The sequence below is a fragment of the Anas acuta genome, chromosome 17 (assembly GCF_963932015.1).
Source record: "Anas acuta chromosome 17, bAnaAcu1.1, whole genome shotgun sequence".
In the NCBI taxonomy this organism is placed as follows: Eukaryota; Metazoa; Chordata; class Aves; order Anseriformes; family Anatidae; genus Anas; species Anas acuta.
In genome coordinates this window covers 1,940,151-1,960,243 of record NC_088995.1, presented here as the reverse complement: position 1 = coordinate 1,960,243, position 20,093 = coordinate 1,940,151, and the positions used below count along the sequence as shown (strand labels likewise).

The 20,093-nt window shown below is 37.0% G+C and overlaps 1 protein-coding gene across 4 annotated transcripts in view; it reads right to left on the bottom strand.

Moving 5' to 3' along the window:
• Window positions 1–20,093, bottom strand: part of HECTD4 (HECT domain E3 ubiquitin protein ligase 4) — a 70,443-nt gene that overhangs the window by 21,582 nt on the left and 28,768 nt on the right. For 2 of the 4 annotated variants that reach the window (XM_068701382.1, XM_068701383.1), the window contains exons 18-50: window positions 19,581–19,705; window positions 18,576–18,729; window positions 18,201–18,301; window positions 16,960–17,158; window positions 15,426–15,572; window positions 14,159–14,263; window positions 13,326–13,489; window positions 12,953–13,186; window positions 12,604–12,796; window positions 12,314–12,418; window positions 12,142–12,230; window positions 11,426–11,601; window positions 11,131–11,266; window positions 10,835–10,976; window positions 10,549–10,715; window positions 9,830–9,976; window positions 9,351–9,535; window positions 8,784–8,937; window positions 8,160–8,440; window positions 7,673–7,862; window positions 6,476–6,557; window positions 5,625–5,827; window positions 5,305–5,440; window positions 4,574–4,756; window positions 4,168–4,338; window positions 3,573–3,742; window positions 3,023–3,138; window positions 2,324–2,427; window positions 1,887–2,048; window positions 1,616–1,764; window positions 1,267–1,346; window positions 978–1,141; window positions 160–397 (exon numbers count right to left, since the gene is read on the bottom strand). In XM_068701382.1, coding sequence (XP_068557483.1) covers window positions 160–397; window positions 978–1,141; window positions 1,267–1,346; window positions 1,616–1,764; window positions 1,887–2,048; window positions 2,324–2,427; window positions 3,023–3,138; window positions 3,573–3,742; window positions 4,168–4,338; window positions 4,574–4,756; window positions 5,305–5,440; window positions 5,625–5,827; window positions 6,476–6,557; window positions 7,673–7,862; window positions 8,160–8,440; window positions 8,784–8,937; window positions 9,351–9,535; window positions 9,830–9,976; window positions 10,549–10,715; window positions 10,835–10,976; window positions 11,131–11,266; window positions 11,426–11,601; window positions 12,142–12,230; window positions 12,314–12,418; window positions 12,604–12,796; window positions 12,953–13,186; window positions 13,326–13,489; window positions 14,159–14,263; window positions 15,426–15,572; window positions 16,960–17,158; window positions 18,201–18,301; window positions 18,576–18,729; window positions 19,581–19,705 — 5,152 coding nt within the window. The remainder of the gene's footprint in view (window positions 1–159; window positions 398–977; window positions 1,142–1,266; window positions 1,347–1,615; window positions 1,765–1,886; window positions 2,049–2,323; window positions 2,428–3,022; window positions 3,139–3,572; window positions 3,743–4,167; window positions 4,339–4,573; window positions 4,757–5,304; window positions 5,441–5,624; window positions 5,828–6,475; window positions 6,558–7,672; window positions 7,863–8,159; window positions 8,441–8,783; window positions 8,938–9,350; window positions 9,536–9,829; window positions 9,977–10,548; window positions 10,716–10,834; window positions 10,977–11,130; window positions 11,267–11,425; window positions 11,602–12,141; window positions 12,231–12,313; window positions 12,419–12,603; window positions 12,797–12,952; window positions 13,187–13,325; window positions 13,490–14,158; window positions 14,264–15,425; window positions 15,573–16,959; window positions 17,159–18,200; window positions 18,302–18,575; window positions 18,730–19,580; window positions 19,706–20,093) is intronic. The other 2 variants (XM_068701384.1, XM_068701385.1) reach the window with 1 other exon arrangement.

Below are 20,093 nucleotides of genomic sequence, written 5' to 3'. Positions count from 1 at the left end.
TCTTAAATTAAATAAGCATGTATTTTCCAATATTTATTGTGCTGCTTTACCTAAATAGGCAGTACCTAAGAAATGCAGTCAGGATGTGCTTAAATCCTATTTAATCAATTGTAATTTTTTCTCTAACATTTAAAAAAAATAAATTAATCATCACTTTACGTTGTTGAGCTGTTGCAACAGCAGCAATTCTACAGGGAGGTCCATGGGTCCCAGGATCAGAAGCTATACTGGTGCCAGCATCATTATCGCTATCAGAAGCCATGGCAAAAGGCAATGCTTCAAAGTTGGCGCTTATCTCTTCAGCTAGGTCAATACACAGATCAGCAGCATTCCTGTGAGCTTGTCCTTCAGCATAGGCAAATTGGCGAGATCCAAAGTTAGCACGGACTTTCGTGTTCTGGAACAAGATGCAGGTAAAGAATTAAAATTACCTGTGGGTTGTTTTGGTCCTTCTCTTTGCTCTTTACAAACTCAGCCAAAAGGATACGCCTCCATAACACATTTTTCCCAGCATTGCTAGCTATAAACTGGATGCAGCAGGGAGGGCATTAAGCTGCCAACTTTGAACCTTCTCTTTTATCTAGCTTCCTGATACAGCATATTTCATGGCAAGGTCACTGCTGGGAAGGAATAATAATAGGAAGGCTACTAGCACAAAATAGTGCAGTCTCATCAAGCCAGCTGCATGGTTAGTGTCCTCAAGGGCAAAAAGTTCCAAAACAAATACTGGGAAGGGAATGAGAACTCAGCCTAACTCAGGAAAGGTAAAAACTATCACTCTACTATTTTGTAGATGGAAATACTACAGAGGAAGTATTGAGACTGCTTTACCTAATGCTTGTGGAAGGGTTCTTATATATCCAGCACTATGTATTGGGCTAGTTTTATCTCAACCTCTTTAGTGAGGATGTATCAATGCATCAAAATAGATATTGAGATGTTTATATATCAACCAATATATTATGTTCAAAACTTACCTTTTTCTGAATGTGGACAACCGGCCACATGCCACCTGAGACATCTTCTAGGTATGGCCCAAGTCGCTGCCCACAATACGTAAAATAAACTCTGCCTTTAGCTGGCTGTCCTGGAGGGGGTGGAGTTCCTTCTGTTCTTTCCCACCCAATTCCAGCCACATCACCTATCAAAATATATAATCACCAAAAGAACAGCATGGATTTATTTGTTTTCTCATCCAGTTTCTCTTACATTTAGGAGATTTTTTTTGATATACCAGTTAAGTAAATTAGCTGTACTCTTACATACCAGGAGAAAGAGTCACATCCAATCTAACACTCTTCCACTGTAGCAAGCTGGACCCATTGTAATGCACTGCTCGCCCGTTGCTAAAAATTAATACAAAAAGATTATTATTAGAAAGAGCACTGAAACAAATATGGATTACAACTTGAGAGCAGTTGAAGTCTACATGCCTACAATACTGACAAGAGGCAATTCAACATTTGTTATTTTGAAAAATAAATATTCTAGTTAATCACTAGTATTTCATTTAAATTGTACATGTTGCTTATCACAATGTGCTTATGATATTCTCTCTAAGGAGCATATGAATTTACTGAGCAAAACTGATTGTTGATGTACATCTCTAACATACTTATGAAAAAGACAGGTGCCCACTGGATTTGTCCAAGCCCCATCCCGTTTCTCTGCTTCTGTAGCAAATCCAAATGAAACTATTGGACCAGTGTCATCATCTGTATCTCCATAGGAAACTATTTCAATTTCCCAGTAGAATGATGGTGCCTAGAAATAATAGAAAAACATTAATTGCAAGACACAGGTAAAATAGAAAAATTTCTGTCTGTCTTATCATGCACAAATGAATATTAAGTAAACCAAGCTTTTGTATGGTTGTGAATTCTTACCTGTACTGGAACTGGTGAAGTGGCATAAATAAATGTGCCCCGAGGAAGTCCCCCACCAGCACTAGGATCAGCCAAAAATGTCACAGCTGTGAGATGTGACGAAAACATGCACGCTCGTACAGGGGGAAACACTCTTGATGGGCTCCAAGTGATTTCTTTGGGCTGTAAACGAGAACAGAACATTTGACTCTAATTACACTTGAAGTCATCTTGCAAAATCCGATGATACAGTATTTTATGAAATTCACATTTAAGACAGTACATGCAACTACCAAAACTACAACCACAAGAAATCACATCCCATTACACAAATTCATATTAAAATATTCAAATAAAATCCAAACACTTTGACTCCAGCAACACAAGCAGACCCTCTGCACTCAGTGGCTGACTTCATTTGCAAGGGGCGGAATACTCATCACTGCTTCTGTGCTCACCTGTCTTCTGTCTGCTTGGAGTGGAGGAGGTGGAGGTCGAGCACAGTCACGATACAACATTCTTAACCGTTCACACTGCATTTCTACAACAACGAGCCTCTCCCCTGTAAACAACAAACCAAATCAAGTCATGAGGTTCCAAGCAAAACTAGTAACTTCAAGTCCAACAATTCCACATTTATAACTGTAATAGAAACAAATATGTCATTTACATTTTAAGATATGTAATTAAAAAGTCTCTCTCAATTAACAAAATCAATGACAAAATCCAATCTTATACAAGTAATGGTTTTCCTCTTGTTTAATTTCTATTTGGTAAGTAAATACATTATTATGTGAGATCTTATAGAAATCAATGATATTTTCAAAGAATAAAGAGTAGCTTAAAATAGAGGCAAGAGCAGTAAAGAGACTACAGAAGCATAGTACTAAAGAGCTAGTCCCAGGACTTGCATCTCCTGTGACAACAGCATAATCGCATTCTGGCCTGAATTTTATGCCTAATTTTGAAATGATTTAGCCTGATTATTAGCTACCCTTGTATTACTATTACAACAGACCTACCACTGACAAGACAGCTGTCCTGTACTAGCTATCATAAACTAAGTAGCTGGAGGACAAAACATGGAAGTGATTTTAAGAACAGTTACATCTCAGAACTGAACAGGACAAAGCTGCAAGGATGTGCTGAATACCTACCAGGGCTGCATTCCTGTGCTACTAAATTAAGAACTTCTACAGCAGCTGGACACTGTTGAATGAATTCTTCACAGAACGAGCTGTCTTCTAACAGCTGAGCCATCACCAGGCATGCTCTTAATGGAAAAACAGTATGTTTAAAGTATTACAAAAAGAGTACAATACATGTAAAGACAACTTTGAATTCAGTGAAGTCAGGACTGTTTTTAAAAGACGACAGAATGTTTATTATTATTATTTTTTTAATCTTGATGGATAGCTATCCATTGGAACTTCTAGTGACAGCTTTTGTCTGCTTCCTAGCATTTACTTGCATAAAGCATTTGCTCAGTATATTGCCAGTGTTACAGAGGACACTTCAATTTTGGTGCTCTTTTTGAGAACATCCAGGCACTAACTGTACTTAAGGAAGCAAACAAATTTTCATTGTCCCCTGATGTCATATGTCAGTACCAACAGAGGAAGAAAACAAGAACCCGTGCAATTTACTTGAACATTTTTTGTATGTCAACAAAGCAGACTAGAGTGCTTCAGAAAAACAACAACTCACCTGGTTCTTATTTCAGCAAGAAGCCGGACCACTGCCATTACTGGAGTTGAGCCATCTCCTGTTGCAGGAAGTGAGGTGTGAATAGATAGACTTCCCTCCTGAGGAAGCAACATGGACTGGACTGCCTGTACTACCTTCTCAGTAATGGACAGTTTATGAAGAGGCAATGCCTGATGGTGGGGGGGCACGGTAAAAAGTTAAATTCAAGTAGTTAGTTTCTAAGAAATGAGGGCGTTTTATTACCTGGAGTTAATTCTCATTTTGTACTATCACAAAAACAGCACCAAACCACCAACCAAAGCAAGCAAAAAAAAAAAAAACAAACACAACAAACAACACACACACAAAAACCCCACCACAGTATGCAGTGGAACATCTTTAAGCACCAAAAGGTGAATATTTATGTTACTTGCATGAAAACTTAAATATAGATATTAAGAGATGGTTAAAATGAGGCAAACTTCACAAGCCATCTTTAATCAAAGATGAAAGACATTTTACATGCTGCAGATTAATTGCCAGTATGCTGTGACAAAACAAAAACCAAAATACAACTGATATTATACTTTATATCAGATTCTTAAAGCTACCGTACCTCAGATCTTGGAACACAGAGCCTAGACAATGGAATAGTTAATGTGTCTGATGCTTGTGAGGTCTTTCTACTGTCTATACTGGTAGGTGGAAATTTGACCGTTGCTATACCTTCTTGTTCATTAATAGATGCCACAACTCCAATGCTTCCTGCTATTCCTTTACCTAAAACCTACAACCAAAGAAGGTTTACATAAGATTTATGGTTTCACAAACAAGAAACACGGAGTGCTTAACACCACGCAGAAACTCAACATACAACTGCAGTCACCACATAAGTGTTACTGAAACTGCTTCACAATTGCAGGCAATCTGCACACTGCTTCAGTTATACCAATGCAGGCAAAACATGGTCAAAAGCATAAGTTGTCATTTAACGGTACAAAATGTGAAAGGCAGCAGATTACCTGAACTTCAGAACCTATTTTAATTGTCTCCTTAAAGCCACCCAGAGCACAAAGGGCAGCTACTGCCTGTCGAGCAATTCTTTGAAGTTTAGCAAGTTTCCTTCCACTGCTACTCCCATTCTCCAAAATACTCTCTGCATATTTCCCAAGTTGTGGAATGTACATCAGAGCCCGAGACAGAACCTGAAGACAGAAGCAGAAATACCAGATAATGACTTCAAAGCACAATTCAAACAAAACCCAACACCCCAAGCCTCCAGCCCACACAGTCTCAGAAGAATTATTTTTGTTCTCAAAGAGAATTATATAACTCAGAATATTCTAAGTCCTCTGAAGTGTGAATACCATCAAAGCTAGCTCTGTTCCCTAATAACTTTTAGAATCACAGAGATATACACACAATATTAGCAGAAGTCTTCACTCAGGGAGTTAGCCTAGGCAATGGATTATGTGTTAAAGCTTTTAGAGGAACATAAAAGCAATACACCATATATTTTCTGGCCAATGCTGTAGACCTTCAGAGGTCATGCCAGGGAGGACTCCATAGCAAAGGTAGAGTAGCTACCTAGCAAAGGCAAGATAACTACATATATGCAAATGACACATCCTGGTTCAATGTGTCACAAAATGGCAGTTTCCTGAACTATTCCAGGTTGCTGATAATTAAGTTCCCTTAATTACTGAATGTATTCTTGGTGCACAGTTCGGTATCTGATCTTCTGCTTGCTTACTTTTTCAGCAGTTGTTGTCCATATCTGAGCTGCATTTGATTCTGGTGCCATCAACAAGCTATGCAGCAAAGCGATCACCTCTGCTGCCATGCTGTTTGCAACGTGACCACTGATGAATGGTCTTACAGGGTCTGTCCTATACACAAAGGAAAGAAAAATTTTCAAAACAATAGAAGGAAAGAACATTCAGCTACCAGCAACAATATACCGCACAAAAAAGGGAAGTTTATGAACCTCCAAACTATTTTTGAGAGTGCTACAAATACCAGAATATATAAAGAAGTAGAATGTATTCTAAGTATAGAATCAAAGTGACCTACCTGGCAAGCTCAGAATTTCTCTCTCTGCAAATAGATGTTTGTGCAGTCTTCTTTTTGTCCCCAGTGGACATCCCACTAGTTGTTTCCGGATTGACAGCTTCTATGGGTGGCCCAACACTAACTATCAGACCAGACTGTGCCCACTTAGTTGCCTTACGAAGAGCTGCAGCAGCTTCTTCTGTAATAACTTCACAGCAGCCACTCTGAAAATAGTTGTCATAAGAGAAATAATGTTAGTTCTATTTAGTTACAGTGTATTGGCATTTAACTCTACTCCTTCTGAATACATAAAAGCACTGGGAACACATTAAAACATCCTCCTCTGTATGCATTACCAGTCATGAGACAAACTCTTTTTCTCCCCCATATACAAAGATCAGGTATTAGTGTGGAGTCAGTGTGTTTAGATGTTCTATTCTTAGCATAATAGTTCCTCTTCTCTGACCAGAAAACAATACACACAAAAAAAAAAAAAACAGCAAATAAGTACTCATGAATATTTCTGTAAAAATTCCCTTGAGTATGTCTGAAAATATATATAAAAACTGAGTTTAAATAGGTAGCTTAAAGTTCACACCAAGAACAGGCATTAAACACTTGTGGAAAGTGAATATTAAAGGAGCATAAACATGACCTACAATAGTGAGAGAAAGTATTATTTTTCAGCATTTGTTACTATTTACATCAACAACTCTCTAAAGATAACATTATACATAGTTTTCCTTCTAAACTGTTTTGCGAGCTAAAAAAAAGAAACAACATGTAACAGAGGATTTAACGTAAGTGAAAACAGAGCTCTGGCTGGCCACCAGTTTTTAAGACTTTGAGTATTTCTCTATTTCTTTCCTTACTTTAGTCATGTCACGATCCATTTTCACCACTTTCTCCATATTGGCTCCAGTTCCAAGTCTAAATGGACGACCTTCTGAGCTACTATTAGAGTGAAAATAAAACACATTAGCTTTACTTGCGTTGGTGGAAAAAAATCTCAATTATACAGCCCAATTTAATGTATTATGCTTATTTTTAAATGATTTCAAAGCAACCCTTGCAACTACACTGCTCAACAGCAACTTGATATAACAATTAGAACATACACAATTATACTGTAATTTACAACAGGAATTAACTGCTATTGAATGCAGTTATTTGCTAGCAATTTAACCCTTCTCTCCTCAAAAAGAAGCCTAACAAAATTCTTTACTGAGCACAAATGCCTAAGGGTGCTGAGTTAGTTTCATCTAAGAGTAACCAACAACTGCATCTTTTAGTGTCGTTTTAAAGCATGGGCACAAAACTGACAGAGTGGGAGGAGATGAGACAAATAGTGCAAAACGCAGAAGGTGATAATGTTGGTTATTTGACAAATCTAGGCAGATATGACTGCATACTAAGAATACTGAAGAAGCTATTGAAGAATGTTGAAGAAGCTAGCAAGTTATTATCCAGTCTATGCCTTATTAAAAGCAAAACTTTTAAAGCCATTTTTCCCCATAGTTCTGTGAGTCCTACACAGTCTAATATTTGTAACAAGATATTCCATCAGAAAAACTGAACATATCATTTAAGTAGCTAACTTTTCATGTGATCTTTTACAGATAGAGCAAAATGTTCTTTTGCTAGTGTTTTACATAGCTTGTAAGCAAGCCAAAAAGAAAACAAGTCATGCTCCATCACACCCTCCTCTTTCTTTTACATATCTGTATACACTGGTCTGTTTTAGCTTTGCTGCTCTAACCAGTAGTCTTCTACAAGAGAAAACTTCAAGAAACATTTAGGTCCTCTCTGCTGTTGCCCTTCCAGAAATTCAGTATAGTGATGTGCATTTTAATCCAGGTAAGAGTATACTCTGCATAAGCCCTATAGACAATTCTTGCATTGTGTTATTCTTTGCCAGGAAATACGATACATTGGGAAGACATTTTGTTGCTTTCCCATTTACTGTTATGTCTAGGATGCATTTTTTCCTATAGCTGCAGCACTTAAAGAAAAAAGGAGAAAAAGAAATGGAATTGGCTGTTAATTCTAATCCAATGAGTTAAGATTACCTCAGTAATGGCTGAAGCACTTCATGGGATGACTGGTCTTCCCGTTTATGAATAAAAATAGAAAGTTTGCCATCCACTGCCTCACTTTCTTCTCCAGGATCTTTATCGCCTTTTATGGAATTCTTAGGGCTGGTTTTTGCTAAAGCAGTATCTGGTTCAGAGGCAGTTGGAGAAAGAACTGTCTGGCATCCTTGAATTAGAAAGGAATAAACAAATAGATAGTATGAGTGCTATTAACAAACTTTCTTGGCCTGGAAACTAATGCTAAAAAACCCTCGAGATGCATCTGTCACTGTGACATAGATTCTAGTCAGAAAACAGTTAAAAGCGGCAGATAGAAATGTTACAGAAATATCATAAACTTTGAACACCAACATATCATATACCTTTTCCTACGCAAGCCTTCTGTCAACACAGAAGCTCTTTGCAGAAAGAGAACTTGCTTGGCAATTTCTCAAATTAGCATGACACCAAAAGATGCTGGTACCTGGTACTACATAATCTGCCAGCTTTGCTAAGAGCAGAGACGCGATCTTGGAGGCTGGGTCACTTGGATCATCCTGTTCACTGTTCAGTGAGGGTACAGAGTAACTCCAGGGAGGCAGTTCCACATTTCCACAGTCTTCAACACTCATGAGAGGTAGTGCAGCACGACACAACTGGAGGATTATAAGAACCAATTTTGGAGAAGGACGTTGATCCAAGAGAAGTGACAGAAGTTTGGACACACAGGCTGGCTGGCTCAGGATTGCTTTACCTATGTGACTCCTGAAAGGGGGAGGAAAAAATCTAATTAACTGCTGTTAAAAAAAAAAAAAAAAAAAGAAAAGGAATGCTTGATTGTGATCTTGAAATGAAAAACAAATGAATTTATTATTTAAAAGATATATTTAAAAAATGCATCCTACAAGACTTGATCTGCAACAGTTCTTACATAACACTTGATAACACTGATTAAACACTAAGACTGAAAAAAGTGTCAGTTTATAGTCAGGTTTCAGAATGGTTTGAAAGTTATCTTACTTTCACTACTGTCAGAAACAAACAAGAACCCCCACCTGCTTTCTTACATAGAAAAAATATAAATATTCCAGAAACAAAGGCCTAGTACCTTGACAGGTCATTAAGAAGACTGAGAACATCTTGAAGTGCATCATTTCCTGCAGCTTGATTACCACAACACTCTGTGGCTCGTGCAAGGTGATTGGTAAGAAGGCTGGAGACCTGACGAGCCAGACCAGAGTGAACAGCTTCTGTTGAACCACCTTTAAAAGTAATTCAAGAACATGCAATTATAAGTAACAAAAATGGATGTACCTATCTACAGGTTCCTTCTCCACACACTGAAAATAGTCAAAAATATTTTTGTTTTGCTCCAGCACATTGAAACATAAAATTTTATGTTTTGAATTAAAAATAAAGCCTAATACAACATCCAATCAATAAATCTGGAACAGACACAAGGTGATGGTGGGGAAGCTAGCATGAAAAAAAAAAAACAAACCACACAACACCAACAAGAAAACTTCTTTTATATCCATTTGCATGTTCTAAGGAACCCAAACACTAGCGAAGTCAGTGAATGAATGCCCTATTTTAAATACATGTTCACACCACTTCTCACGCACTTGTACAGTTCTCAAGCACACAACAGGAGTACAACTGGCAGCGTCCCTACCTTCCTCTTTCTCCCATTCAACGCATCGATTGGCTAGCACCTGAAAGGCAGCCCAAGCCATGGTGGCCACCTTCTGTTTCTTAGTCTGTTTTTCATTTGAACTGGATTCCGTCTGGCTGCTTAAACTGCAGAGTCGGTCCATAAGCTGTACCAGGCCACTCCGTACCAAACACTTCTCTTCGCTCCTGTATCAGAAGAGAAATTCAGTAACTTTTCAGTCAGTAACAACAGACTCAAAGATAATCAAGAACTTGCAAAGTAATTAATTGCCGAGTTAACAGAAGAATTAGATGGTTTTGCCTCTCCCTTCCCCTCCCCAGATGAAATTCTGTATGCTGAGACAATTTAACAGGATGTTCTCAAATACTCCTCATTATGAAAAAAGGAAGTATACTATTCAACACTTCTCCTTATAGGAAAACCTAATAAGGACAACTGCAGATCCTTTCCTTCCCTTTCTGTAGGAAGTACTTTCGTACCTTGTGTAAGGTATAGTGCATAAGAGGCCAATGCTATTTGCACAAGCAATGGGGTAGCGAGCACACAGTGAGACCACGGACGTCATAGTCTCTCCAAAAGCTTCCTGGACTTGTTCCACCATCCCGCCACACGTGAGCTCTTCAATTCTGTTAGCAGCAAGACATTTGAAATCATAATTTTCTAGGTTAAATAAAATGAGTTTCCAAATATAGCTTTAAAAGAATTATCATATATTAAGAAATACCCAAGGAAGATTTAGAATCAAAACAGCAAGTAATTTATTTAATGCTTTAATGTGAGATACATGTAAACAAGGTAGTAAGGAAGTTTTACCTAAGACATGACTGAAATTTGATTACAAACAAAATAATTGCAAAATATTTAGATGATAATATTAGTATCGGCTATATCTACACTAATACCTAATTGAAGTGAATTTAGTATCAGCCAAGGTAATAAGATACCCTATAAACCCACCTGTGAATGTCACATCAGTATGAAAGGAAAAGTTCATCTACTGCCAAATAGAAGTATTTCTTAAAAGCTTCCACCTTTTCACCCCAAAAAGTGTAATATAAGGGTTTGTTAAAAGCTTAGTTCTGCAAACTCGAGCCCACACAACTAATCACTTCTCACAGTTTGTTCTATGCAATGCAATTTGCTACTTTCTACAGAGACCAAAACATTAAATTATTTTTAGAGAGAAAAACAAACAAACCTTGGTCCTCCTTGAAGTACCATGGTCACTGGGCCTACAAGATGTGTCACACCACCAACCCGAACAGCTGCTGTCAGCAACTCTCTCATGTGCACTAGGGCTTGCTTCCTTGTGTTCCCACGACGCCACCTGGTCTGAGCAGCTAGCAGAAAACTGCTGCTGGATACCTACGAGATATTATATTTATTTATTTTTCTTGATAAATAACACAAACAGGACACCTCACATCAGCATGGAGGTTTGAATTTGAATATATAATGAATTTAAAACATTTTAAATGACTCACTGCTTGGTCAGGGTTTGTTCCAATGAAAGCAAACAGTTGCCCCAGTAAGACACTGTATGTAGGCTTATCTCTGCTATCCTCAATGGTCAGTGACTGCAGAAGAGTGAAAGAGCTACTTCTATGGCTGGTAACGTGGCGTCGCCTATGAGAACATAGAATAATTAGGCACAGTTCCAGTTACACTGACCCAATTAAAAAAATAATGACAAAAATAATGGTAAACTTTGCAAGAGTATCACTTAACAACACAGGCCACATCACTGTAAAGCAGCTTAGTAGAATAAAGCCTTGTATACCTTTGACTTGATCTAGCAAACTCAATATCTTCGTTACCAATCATTTCTAAGTCAGATGGTGCTGACATACTGCGAAGGAAGACGGGCTGGCGGACTGCATGAGATATCACTTTTGTTTCAGATGCTGATTTACAGGCTGCAACATTATACAACGTGAAAGAACATTACTCCTGGCATAGTAGGTTATTTACTAATTGCTTTTAAAAATCACTGTGGACATTCCAGTAAAAGACTGGATGGGCTATATCTTGAGGGGTGAAGAAAAAAAGAACAATGCTGGTAATGAGATATTTACCTGGAGTCTCTGCAGGGGTACCAGATATACTTCTTGTGATGCCAGACTGTGCTGCAATAGTGACGTGTAATAACAGCTCTGCTCTGTTCATCAAGCTCTTAACTAATGTTTTGGTTTTTGCTAGGGGATGATAGGTCCTCTGAATCAGTGAATTCACTTCTTGAAAAAATTTCTCTCTGAGATTGTGAAAAAGGAAAACAGAATAAGACTCAGTTACGTTGTACTGCCTTCTGGAAAACTGTGAGAAAAGTTATTTTAAAGAAGACACAGCGTCAAATTACTTTTTATGCCAAAGTAGAAAGCAGAACAAAAATTAAAGAACTAACTAGATGATTTGTTAAGTAAGTATTCCCAGCTGTAGGTACTAATATTAATTACTTAGGACAAGTGTTTCTAAAATTTTAATCATATTGCTAGACAGACAGAAAAATTAAGTTTCTAAGTATCTGTATCCCTGTGATTAGAAGTTCATCTGATTGTTTCCGATTCCAAAAATTGTTTTTTCTCCATAGGTCTACAAGCTTTTTTTTTGTTTTGAAAACATATAGTGCCAACTTCTATTTCACATCATTAAGTGTCAGATGGTATAATGAGATTGAAGGGCCAACTTCAGTATTTAATGTACATATGTAGCCTTAATCCTGCACACCTTCTTACAGAACTCACAGAAATTCCACAGCTGCTTAAAACGGTGCACTCAACATCTAGCTACTAACCTTAACGCCAGGACCACATTCTCGAGATCACTTCCATCAAAAGAAACCTCTTTCATTGAGCACAGAAGTTCCAGTTCTTTCATCTTGCTCTAATCAAAGCAAAGGAAAGGGATGAACATGTATTGAAAGAGCAGCCTAAAGCATGAGCACAAACAGCAGTTGCAATGCTTACCTCATTGAAGTGATAATCATAGAAGAATGGAACATTGTTCTCCAGCTTTCCATGCATGGCATCATCTACCTCATTCTGCCATTTCTGTTCCAGTTCAGCCACACTCTAACAAAGAAACAAAAATAAGACTTACTGTACTTGTTCATCTTAGTAAATAGAAGAGATCTTTAAAGAAAAAATATACATTTTGTATTTTTAGGTTTCTAAAATGTTCTTAATGCACCTTTATTCTCAAACAAACAAGAAGACTTATGTTTTCTTATGTTTTATTTGTGTAATTTTATTTTTACCTGTAGTTGTCTCTCCATGGCATTTAACTTCTTAAAAGTCTCTCCCATAATTTTACAAAGTAAATCATATTCCTCAGCATGTTCTTCCTGATACTGGAAGTTTATCAGGGACTGGAGTGCATCAACCAAATTCAAGTGTTTAATCACACACGAAACTACCATCTCCTCCATTACTTCAGGCTGAATCACTTCCCTAGGGTTATAGGTAAAACCAAGCTGATTAAGCAAGAATAATGAACAAAATTCAACAATTCATATTTGCAACTTGCTAGACATCGCATTCACAAACAGGTATTTACAGCACATTAAATGATGCCATCAAGCTGACATAGAGCAAATGACTACTTACTTTATACTAGGTCTAAATTGAGGCCGAGCACGTCCAGAAATTTCCCTGAGTTTTATCATGATTCCTGGAGGCAGCCTAATCCTAGGCAGATCAAAATAGTGTCCAACGGGAGGCACTAGAACATCAGAAGGATATGTAAATTCTCTGTCTTCATCTATAGTAAGAGGCAGTGGAGAAGGACTTGGTGTAAGGGCTGGAGATATTACACCATTAGCTTCCACCTGCCACTGGCACCTGGAAAAATAAGATAAATGGATGAAAAGGATATATATACATATATATATACACACACACACATATATATTCATATATGTATATAAATATATTTTTTCCTCCTCTCTCCCACCCCCCCAAACAAGATTTGTTTGTTTACCTTTGTAATAGTTTAGATCTTAAAAGCTCTTGACAGGTTTCTTCATCTTTGGTAATTTCTGGTCCATTATATAAAATTCGAAGCATAGAACAAGCTAACACAGAAAGGCCAAGTGCCAGGTCAACTAAGAATGGCAAGCCTCCTGACACATCCTCTGAAGACTCCTGTAGTAGGAATAGCAATAAGTTGAACAAGTCAATCAACCATGAAGTCCTTCCCTAACATATTTCAAAACAGGATATCTGTATATCTTAGGTAGAGGTATACTGAAATAATGCTTTAACAATTAAAAGCAATATATAAAAACAACTCAAGACAATAAAGAAAAGATTTGAGCAATTTTTTTTCCCTGAACCAAGATAAAAAAAAAAGTGGTCAAGTTATTTTTGGTTCAATCAGTCCTTGGCCCGCTATCTTTCATCTCAGACCTAGTTCTAGCTCCTCAAGAGTGGGATTCAAGTTCCCCCCACCCCCTGGAGTAATTTCAAACATCTCTTCAGAGAAATGCTCATGTACAAGCAGCAATAGATGTTACTGACTTCATCCAAGTCCAGTGCCAATGACGAGATAAATAAGACATCTTCATAAAGCACTGAGCATGCTACAGACCATGCTGCAGGGCATCTCTAGCTAAGGATGCTAAATGTCTAAAACGGAGTTCTTTTACGCTGTAAAAACATCTTGTTTTTACAACCAAAACCAGTAAGCTGTTACTGTTTTAAATCTTAAAACTAAGCCTCATTTTTGAAGCATACTTCTATTAGATTTAAAGTATGTAACAGAAGATAAGTTTAAGCTGAACCTGTCCCATGGAATCTGTCACGTTTGAGTACCTGTGCTCGAACAGTGCAAGCAAAGCCCCACATAGCTTTGTCTGGAGTGTTGTGCTCACGACCACTCCGCATTTCAAAGGAGAAGGTGACCGTATCTCCTTCCACCTTAAAATTTTGAAGGGTAGGAGGAGGGAAAACAAAACAAAACAAAAATAAGAGATACATTTAAGAATTGACGCAAAGAGGATTTTCATAAATTATGGACTAATATTTTTGATGACAGTTATCTAAGTATTATTTTTATCTTCAATTATATACTTTGATTTGAATTTCTTCTCTTTTTGTAAGAGTATCTTTTAGTGGACAAACATATTTTAACTTTGCTGCTGGCTAATTACAGCGAAACAACAAAAAGGTCGTAGAGTCACAAGCAGAATTTACCAAGTCAACCCACATTACGTGGCCTTAATTTTCATCAAAACACTTCCTTTATTTGTCTGCAAAGACCAGGCAATAATCAAGGCAGGAAGGCAGACAAGCTCTTCAAGATGAACACCAATGCGCTAATAGAAGATTTTGCTAAATGAACAATATGAAATCTAGGTCTGAAAATTCACCAAAATTCCATTAATTACTAACAATGTAGTGCTTGTCTGCAGTTGCCTTCCAGTTCATTACTTCTTATTCTTCTTTTTGGCATTATGTTTTGTTATGTATACAAGCTCAGATTTAGCATGGGACAACGTAGCAGCACAAACACAATCAAAAACACTGAACGCACTCTGAGGAAACAGTGCAAAATTCTAGAAATAATGAAGTTTTGACAAGTTTGAGATATTTTTCCATCTTAGGTTTACTGAAAAAGTATCCAATATAATTTTAAAACACTACACAAATGGTCATAGAGTTGCTATATTTACAACTTGTTATATTTGTGGGCTATTATCAGAAAAAAAAAATGCAATCATGCCCATGGGCCTTAAGAAAATATGCACAGCCTCAGACAGGGCAAAAATTCCTCCTAGGAAGATATACTTATGAGAACAGTAATACCATTAGAGATTCCAGGACTTGGAACACACCACTAGTGAATTCCAGTAAGAGGTAACAAAACAAGGTAAACTCAAAGAGAAGAATCACACATAATTACGGGTAAGTTAAAAGTTGTTCCCCAAGGACATAACAGCCCACTTAAGAAGCAATCTCATCACGGATAACCACACACTTAAAAGCTTGGACTTCATTGCTCTAAGGTTTAAAACAGACTTGACAGGATTTCCAAAGAGGATTTTTCTATGTGAAATATTGTTGGATTATAATACTGTACCTTTACTAAGTCTTTCGGCCAACCAGTTCCTAAGACACTACGGCTGCCATATCCCAGTGTATTGCCTCCATACTCAGCAACCTTCCTACTGTTTGTGTTAGGACCAGCATAGATCACCAACTTCAAAACATAAAATACACTGTTAGACTGTAAGAGAAAAACAAGAAAATCTAATAATAATAATAATACTTAGCACTTACACCGCGCTTCATATTTTCAAAGCGCTTTATCTACATTAACAAATCCTCACAAGAGCCCTGTGAGGTGAGTTGGCAAGTATTATTATCCCCATTTTACAGATGGGGAAACTGAGGCAGAGAGGAAGTTCAATGACTTGCCCCCAAGGTCACATAGCAAGTCAGCAGCATAACTGGGAGCAGAAAAATCAGGAGAAATCCTAACTTCCAGTCCTCATGCTGAGCTAACTAGAACATACTGCCCCTAAAAATAAAGGGATTGATCCTGCTCCCATTGAAGTTGGTATTTTATCACTGACTTCACTAGGAACACAGTAAGACCCAAAGATTTCTGGAGGAGCTTAACTAGTAGTGAGTGATGTTAATGACAGTCAGTATCACAGGACTTGCTCTATAATGTTGAGGAATATATGGCAACAATTAATAAGCAGTACAAATAGCTCCCTGATTATACAAAGAAAAATGGGTGCTATTAGCTGTGTTCTTGAAATTGAAGGTAGTTGTTCCTATTAATCCATGTAAACAAGCTATTTATTAATCTAAAAAAGTAACCTTTCTAGTTCTGCCCAGTTTAAACAAACTGCTGATCTACAAAGCAGGCAGCTAGATTAAAATTTGAGAAATAACAAAACATTATCAACAGCAATAATAAGGAAATCAAACTTTGAGAATCTGAGCCATTACAAAATGACCTTAGAAGAGTGGAAGAGTTATGAGTTTATGGAGAAAAACAAAAAGCCCACACCTCTGGAGCTAGCAGGTGTTTCAATATTTTATCTATTTAGTAACTACCACTACTTCTGATATCTGTGGCCAAAACTTTTATAATTATAGAGGCTAACTCTTAACAAAAAGATCCACGCTATTGATAGGTTTTAAACAGTGAAACAACCACTAGATATTATTTTCTGAAACAACATACCAGAGGAATTAGGCACATACTATTTTTGGATTGTTTCTCCAAGAATAATAGAAATGAAACAAGAATTGTCTATCTTCACTTCCCTGCCTTTTCATGTCAACAAGTTGTACATTTTCTATCACTGAGCTAAGTCTAATCTTCTTTGTGCTGAGAACTCAAGGACTCCTTTGAAAAGTTATTCACACTTGTACAATGCAAGAAATAACCTCTCTGCATTGTGTACTTTACAACCTTGAAGTAAGTAGACCGTAACATTAGTGCACACTAATATCTTATCAATTAAAACCTCCCTAGTTACCCTGACCGCTGGCAGTAAGGTGCCAAGAAAGCCAAGGGGCAGAAAAGATGAAAATGAGAAGTGCTGCTCACAAAAATATATATGAAAGAAGGAATTTCTGAATCGGCCCTGGCTTACCTTGTCATAATCATATTGTGAAGAGCATCTGTTGTCAAATCTAAGATATAAACAGCGGGCTCCTGGAATATGTACAGTTTCTTTAAACTTATAGTTATCCCTGACAGGATGAACTGTTTCTACAGTCTTCCCAGCAGCCCAGGGAGCAGGGATCTTCAAGCCTGTAAGAAAACCTGGTTCTTCCTTCTCTTCCAGCATTCTGAAATAACAGCAAAAAATCAGTTTCTGAAATTCAACACACAGAATTTCAAACATCAAATTATAAAGTACTTATAAACACCTCCAAGTATTGATACACAGAGGCACAGAGTAGTGACTCTGCTGTACTGAGGGAACATGCAGAATTTAAACAGCATGAACTCTCTCTAACACAGACAACTATGCCAATCTCGAACTTGTCAAATCTGAACTTTTCCCTACACTTGCAAATTCCCAAATTATGGTAAACAAATTAAATGTGCCATTAAAAAAAGAGTAAATAGAGTAAATAGTATTATATAAGGGTTCAAACATATGATTGGAAATGCTAAAAAAATCCTACGAGGACAACACTCAAAACTGATTACATTGTCATAAAACAATATGCTTATTATTCCACTGAAGCTTATAATTTGGGAGAGGAACGAAAATAAACTCTTCAGAGTTTTCACACATATTATATGTAATCACAAGTTGTTCAATACTACAGATTCTGCAATACTGCAAATAGATATGATGAGCATGTTTTATTTAATTTAGCTGAGCTTTTCTATTTCTAAGCAGAAACCGCTCAGCCTTGATTTGAGACACAAGATTTTAATGCAGAACTTAAAATTGTTATATTACTCTATGTAAATTAAATTACTTAATATCTTTCCAATATTATTTTAATACTGTATCTCATGACCCTAGGGTAATTTACATCTTCTCATGATGGTTTTCCTTAGTTTAATTTCTTCTAAGAAGAGCATCTAGAATTAACACTTCAAGCTTGAGGTAAAGGAAAAGACAAAATAAACCAAGCCCTGTGGAAATACCTTGAAGAGATCAAACACTTAATTCCATATGCAAAACAATTTTAGAATGGACCACCTTTTATAAATAATGACTTCTCTCTCTCAGACAGCCTTATATAATAATAAAGGTTTTTTTTTTTAATTTTTAAGAACGCTGCTTTAAGATTTATTCCACAACAATGGTCAAATCAATATAACACTTAATGTTACTCTGTGAACAGACCCAAATGTGAAAAAAAGAGTCACCTCTCATCAGGTAACAACTTCCCTTTCTGTTCTGACACACCACTGGGTGAACTGTTTAGTTCTGAGAAAACTGGAGACTGAGTTTTAAGCAGCAGTGCAGTCTGTGGGACAAAACATACAATGTTAGAAACGTACAAGTTGCAAACTATTTTAGGATTGAGTTACTGAAACATTAAGAATTATGCTGTACACTGTTATTGGCAATTAACGATTACTTGGTACAACAGCTACTAGTGCTTTTGGCACTGCTGAGCAATTCTCAAACTATGACCCGTGCATCACTTACTGCAGAAAGTTGACCAAGATCTACAGCATTTTAGAATGCCTACAATGGAAAAGAGATATTGCGTGCCATTGCTGACACAAAGGCCATACCTGACTTGTGTAAAGAACCAGCTGCACCAGCTGAGGCATCAAGGCATCAGCCATAGTTAAAGTTTGCAGATTTGGATGCATCAGAGATGTCAGAAGGACAGGAAGCAGATGACCAAGCATAGTAGCCTTTGTAATTTGTTCCAGGCCTTTTAATCTGTAAAAATCAAGGTTTACATAGTAACAACTTTTCTCATACTATATAGTATCTCTACTATTCTTAGTAATCTGTTTAACATTGTAACTGTACAAGCAAGTAATTCAAAATTAATAGGAAACGTTTACTTTATACTTAAAAAAAAAAACAAAAAACAAAAAAACTTTTATCTTGAAGACAGTAGCTTCTCTCAAGTATTAGCAACCCCGTTTTTGCTGTCATTTCTTATTAAACAATGACAGAGCAGAAAATGGTAAATGAAGAGTTTAATAATTACTCAGCAAATGATAAAGTCCCATGTGGATGGGATGAAAGTCCACATCAAACAAATATTTGTTCAGTATGTATACTAAGTTCCTAGCACATGTAGCTCAAGGTAGTGTAAAAGAATCTCCATCTGCAAAATGATATTTGAGCATGAAACCCATCTGAAAAAAATCTCATAGAACTTTTGTTGTCAATTAATAAAAAAAACCATGTTCAGCTACTAGGAACGCAAACAAATTTAAAAAGAGAAATTTGAAATTGCCCTAGCTTATAGGAATATTCTCAGCTGACAAATTAGTTTCCAGTTAACCTGCTCAATGACAATGGTGTTTATGACTGAAAACTTACAAATTTGAAGAGTTTCTACAACAATCTAGTAAGCTGGCAGTACCAACATGGAGAGTCTGATTCTAAATTCTTCAAAACATAAGTGCTAAGCAAATGCTTTACTAACAAACAGTTCCTATACGTTCAAAGCTCAAGTATGAAGTTGTAACAATGCTAAATTCTATGCTAAATTCGTAATGCTAAATGCACGTGCACAAAACCCAGCAACTTACTGTTTTCAAGTTAGCTTGTCTTACCTTTGCTCTCTATCAGCAATGTCACTGTTAATTAGTGCTGTAGTGACTTGCTGCAGCATTTCTAAGACTTCATCACATCCCGTCAGAATTTGCGTAGCAAGAGACAAAATGCTGGTCTTTAGCTCCTATGTACAAGAAGAGTTAAGATACTTAAATTCTTAGAGAATAGAAAAAAACGACTGAACAAAATGATGGATTTCCAAATTAAAACAATGATAATGTGACCTGGCAGGCCTGCAGCAGTAGATTCATCCAAGACTTAAATTTGATTAATGCTAAGCCCCAAAGTGCTGGGAGAAACTAGGTGCATGTTACAGGATGCACATCCAGTTTCTAGAGGGAAGGAATCCCCAAGTCCAGCATAGGAAAGAGAGCTGTTAGCCAGCCAAGGTACAGCATTGGTGACAGAATGTCCTAGCAGGTATGAGGATCACTGTAGAGAGAGAAGCTGAACAATGAAAACATGGGTGAATAGTGAAACAAGAAAAGTACTACAATATTTAGCATTTATTC